Source organism: Rhea americana, unplaced genomic scaffold (genome assembly GCF_003343005.1).
Source record: "Rhea americana isolate MKP2758 unplaced genomic scaffold, rheAme1 scaffold_138, whole genome shotgun sequence".
NCBI classification, from domain to species: Eukaryota; Metazoa; Chordata; class Aves; order Rheiformes; family Rheidae; genus Rhea; species Rhea americana.
The window spans coordinates 663,256-667,975 of NW_028185461.1; the positions used below are offsets into that span (position 1 = coordinate 663,256).

Below are 4,720 nucleotides of genomic sequence, written 5' to 3' on the forward strand. Positions count from 1 at the left end.
CCGCGGGAGGGGTGGGGATGCCGCGAGCGTCCCTGTGCGCGGCTGTGGTGAGACCCCCGCCCTCGCCCCCTCCCTGGGCTGGTTTGGCTGCCTGGCGCCTCTGGAAAGGCCAGGGCGAGCGGCGAGCCGTGGGCGCTGCAGCGAGCCGACGGCCCCGGCGCGTGGGGGCGGCGCTGGGGGCCACGGGGAGATGCCAAGCGTGCCGCTGTGGGTGCTTTGAACCCCGCGGGGCGCTTCGGCGTGTCTGCTGCCCGCGCTGGCCTGGTCGCGCTCTGCTCCCGCGTCAGGTCCTGGCTGCGCCGGGTCCCTGCCTTCTGGCGCCCAACGTGTGGCCTGGCGGGGAATTCGTGTTTCTTCGCTTCCTGATGCCGTGGGGATGCCCCGTGGGCTTCCCTCCCTCACCAAGGTGTTGCCGTTCATGCCCAGGTTCGGGCCCCCGCTGGTGATGCGAGAGGACCGAGGCATCTCCTGGGAGCAGCTCCAGCAGTGCATACTGGCCAAAATGCGTTACCTGATGAGGAGCGAGGTCCAGCCACAGGTGAGCGCTGCTTCGGGCCCCGGGCTGAGGGGCCCCAGTGGGAAGGAGGTGGCCCTCGTCTGTCCCATCTCAGCCCCCATGTTGAACCAGGTGTTCTCAATCTGGGGATGGGGCTATTGGGTGGCTGTAGTGGAGCTGTGAGGTGGCTGTGACATAGTCATGGAGTGGCCACAGGGTCACCATGGGTGGCCATGGTRGAGCTGTAGATGGCCATGGTGGTGCCATGAGTGGTCGTGGAGCTGTGGGGTGGCTGTGGTGAAGCTATAGATGGCTATAGTATTGCCGCAGGTGGGTGTGGTGGAGCTGTGGGGTGACTGTAGTGCAGCCGTAGATGGAACCATGAGTGGTTGTGGTTGAGCTGTGGGGTGGCTGTGATACAGTTATATGACCACCATGGGTTGGCCATGGTTTAGACATGGGCAGCTGTGGGAGARCCAGGAATGACTGTGGTGGTGACGATGGTCTTGCTATGGGTAGCTGTGGTTTAGCTGTGAGTGGCTGAGATGTCACCATGGGTGGCTGCAGTGTCACTATGCATGGCTGTGGTGGACCCATGGGTGACCACAGTGTTGCTGTGGGTGGCCATGGTGGAAGCTGGCTCATACAGGTTTTCACGGTGCCTCCCTGGGCTGATAACTGCCCCCAGCCTCACAGCAAAGCCATTCCCATCCCAGTGCCCCTGCTCAGCTCCCAGCTGCCACCGTCTGTGGGGCATTGTGGGTCCCCAAGCAGCCTGACTGCCTTGAAGTGCTAGAACGAAGCCCCAACGCAGCCAGGGGACACCACCGAAGTGGCGCCCAGCACAGCCCTGGCCATCCCCGTCCCCTGCTGGGCGTCCCCACCATGCCAAATGGCCCACGGTGCTCTTTGCCCCAAGGCAAGGTGGCCTTGGCGAACGTGTTTGCCGACGGTCACGGTTTGGGTGTGGGTGCTGCTGGGCGGGAGCAAGGCTGCCGGTGGGAAATCCGATGTAGCAGCACCGCCGGCGCCGTTTCCTCTCCAGCACCTGCAGGCTGGTGGCTGCGAGCACGCGAGGCTTTCACGTGCCTTTGCAACGCGACRCAACTAGTGGTTCCACCTGGGTCTTGTTCACGGTGGAGAAGGGGGAAGCGCGACATGAAGGGCAATGTCATGTCTTGCTATTTGTGGAGACGGAGACAAAAATCTCCGAGGTGGCTGCGGCTCGATTATAAACTTTTGATCTACTTCTTAAAGCGTTGCAATGACCTGCAGGGATAAAGGATGAATTTTAAATGTAACATTAATTTTTGTGCATGTTAATCTCCTTTCATATTTGTTCCGAGTGGATAGCATTTTAATTAAATTACAGCTTATTAAATCATAATCGGAAGCCACTTGGGAYGCAAAATTAAATTCCTGTACAAAATGAAGACAGATTCTTGCATCTAAATCCAGAATCGCGAGTGGATGCTTCGCTGAGTCCATTTTCCCCTGCAAACTGTGCTGGGAACGAAGCTGTTTCTCTTGCAGAGCGCCGGAGCCCTGTTCCGCATCCGCGTGGCTGGTGGCTCCGTGGCCTGCAGCTACCTCTCCCCGCAGGACGCCCGGCCCCTCTGCCACCCGGCCGTGGACAGGTAAGGGAAGGTTGGTGCCGTTGCCCATCGGGTGCCTGGGCTGCTCTTGGCTGAGTTGCCCCCGCCTCTGGGAGCTGCCAGCATCACGCCCGTCATCATGTCATCGTGCCCAACCGCCTCGCGGTAGCCTGGTGGGGGTGTCTGGCCGGCGGGTCTTTGGCGCCGCCCGCTCTGCGTTTCGGGCGGGTGGTGGGCAGGCCGGGCCGGGTCCGGCGCTGATGTGCGCCGTCGGCCCCGCAGGGCACTGCAGCTCGGCGGCCCCGGCGGCCCTCCCCACGTGAAGCTGACGGTGGAGTGGGACACGAGCACCAAAGAGCGGTGAGTCCCCGGCGCTCTGCGGCACAGAGGACGGGGCAAGGGGGCCCGCTGGTGCTCGAGGCACCCGCCCGTGCCCGGGGCACCCTTCCTGAGCGCCCTCCGCGTTGTGTGTGTCCCCCCCGCCCCATTGCACCCTGCAGCCTCTTTGGCAGCATCCAGGAGGAGGTGGTGCAGGACGCGGAGAGCGTGAAGCTGCAGCAGCAGGCGCACCAGCAGCAGCAGAGCTGCACGCTGGACGAGTGCTTCCAGCTCTACACCAAGGAGGAGCAGGTACGGGGGCGCTGGCCAGCGCCGGCAGGAGGGAYGTGCTGGGGCCGTGCCGGCGCCGRGCGGGAGGAGCCYGGGATCTCACCGGAGCTGGCGGGCCGCGGCACCCAGCGGGCAGCGGACGGGCAGGCGCGGAGCCGCCTTCATGGCGCGTGGTCTCCCCAGCTGGCCCCGGACGACGCGTGGCGCTGCCCCCACTGCAAAGTGCTCCAGCAGGGCACGGTGAAGCTGAGCCTCTGGACGTTGCCTGACATCCTCATCATCCACCTCAAGCGCTTCCGCCAGGTGGCTGAGCGCCGGCACAAGCTCACCACGCTGGTGCGGTTCCCGCTGCGGGGGCTCGACATGGCCCCCCACGTGGCTCAGAGGGGCCAGGCGCCTGGCAAGCAAGTGCTGGGCCACTGGGAGCCCTGGAGGGCCCCGCTGTACCTGCCCGAGAGCTGCCAGCTCGACTACCTCTACGACCTGTACGCYGTCTGCAACCACCACGGCAGCATGCAGGGCGGGCACTACACGGGTGAGCGCCCAGTCCCGGCCACGTGGGGCATTGCAAGGGGGTGCCATGGGGCGGGACAGTGCTGCAGATGGGCTGCAGTGCACCCAAGGGACACGGGCCTGAGGTGGCCCGAGGGGTTCTTGCTGGCGGCGTCCGCCCTCACCTGCRCTGCCCCCAGCTTATTGCTGCAACTCCCTGGACGGGCAGTGGTACAGCTACGACGACAGCACGGTGGAGGGCGTGCAGGAGGACGAGGTGAGCACCCGCAGCGCCTACATCCTCTTCTACCAGCGCCGGAACGCCATCCCCGCCTGGTCGGCCAGCAGCTCTGTGAGAGGTGAGCAGGGCCCACTGCACCGCCACACCGGCCTCTCGCACCCACCCTGCAGCTGGTGTGGCACCCTGCGGCTGTCCGAGCCCCGGGCACACACACCAGCGTGCGCAGAGCGCAGCCGAGTGTGCATGCGTGCAGGCATTTGCGCATGCATCATGCCCAGGATCATGCGTGCACACACACAGCGCAGCCAAATACACAGTCGTGCGTGCACGAGCCCCTACAGTGCAGTGTCTGCACACAAACACGGCGTCACGGCACAGGTGAGCGCACGCGTGTGCGTATATGTGTGCACAGTATAGCATATGCGTGCTGATRCACGCAATCACACAGAGTGCAGCTGAATGCACGCCCACGCATGCATGCCCATGCACACTCATACAGACGATGGTGCGTGCACACACATGCACAGTCACAGAGCACAGCTGGCTGTGCAGACATATGTGCACCCAGTCATGCAAACAGCACATGCCTGTGCATGCGTATGTATGCACAAACAGTATGGCTGGCACATGCATGAAGCACAACTGAAGGCTGTGCACGCGTGTACGTGCACACGTGTATATGCACAGTAGAGCAGAMATGCAGCACAGCTGAGTGCACACAAATACCCATGCATGTATGTGGGTGCACGCAGTCATGCGGCACAGCTGGGTRTCTGTGGCGTGGCAGAAACATGCATGCGTATGCCATGCTTGCACACGCGTGCGTGCAAAGCATGGCAGCCTCACCCCCCACACCACTCCTGGGCCCAAAGCTGGTGCACTCAGGCATGCCCCCMCACACACACRTGTATGCACACACACGGTCATGCATGCACATACACGTGTGTGCATGCACAGGTGCACTTGCCCATGTGCATGCACACATGCACACGTGCGTGTGGGTACGGACACGTACAATCATGCATGCACACACATGCAAGTGCAAGGACAAACACTCGTGCTTGCATGCGTGTGGGTATGCGCACATGCAGTCATGCATGCACACACGCGCAAGTGCATGCATGCAAACACTTGTGCTTGCACGCATGCACACACGCAGCCCGACACGGCTCCTGCAGCGCCGCAGCAGCACTCGCAGCCCCGTACCTCTGGCCCCTTGCAGTGCCTGCCCGGGGCGCCGCGGGGCTCCAGCTGGCGCTCGGCCGCCCCGCGCCCCAGCACGGCCTC

The 4,720-nt window shown here is 63.4% G+C and overlaps 1 protein-coding gene across 1 annotated transcript in view; it reads left to right on the forward strand.

The window, feature by feature from the left end:
• USP43 (ubiquitin specific peptidase 43) overlaps positions 1 to 3,850 on the forward strand; it is a 15,021-nt gene extending 11,171 nt beyond the window's left edge. Inside the window, exons 7-12 of the mRNA XM_085298346.1 lie at positions 288 to 538; positions 2,030 to 2,133; positions 2,374 to 2,451; positions 2,592 to 2,721; positions 2,884 to 3,235; positions 3,393 to 3,850. Coding sequence (XP_085154472.1) covers positions 288 to 538; positions 2,030 to 2,133; positions 2,374 to 2,451; positions 2,592 to 2,721; positions 2,884 to 3,235; positions 3,393 to 3,850 — 1,373 coding nt within the window. The remainder of the gene's footprint in view (positions 1 to 287; positions 539 to 2,029; positions 2,134 to 2,373; positions 2,452 to 2,591; positions 2,722 to 2,883; positions 3,236 to 3,392) is intronic.
• Positions 3,851 to 4,720: the final 870 nt, after the last annotated feature.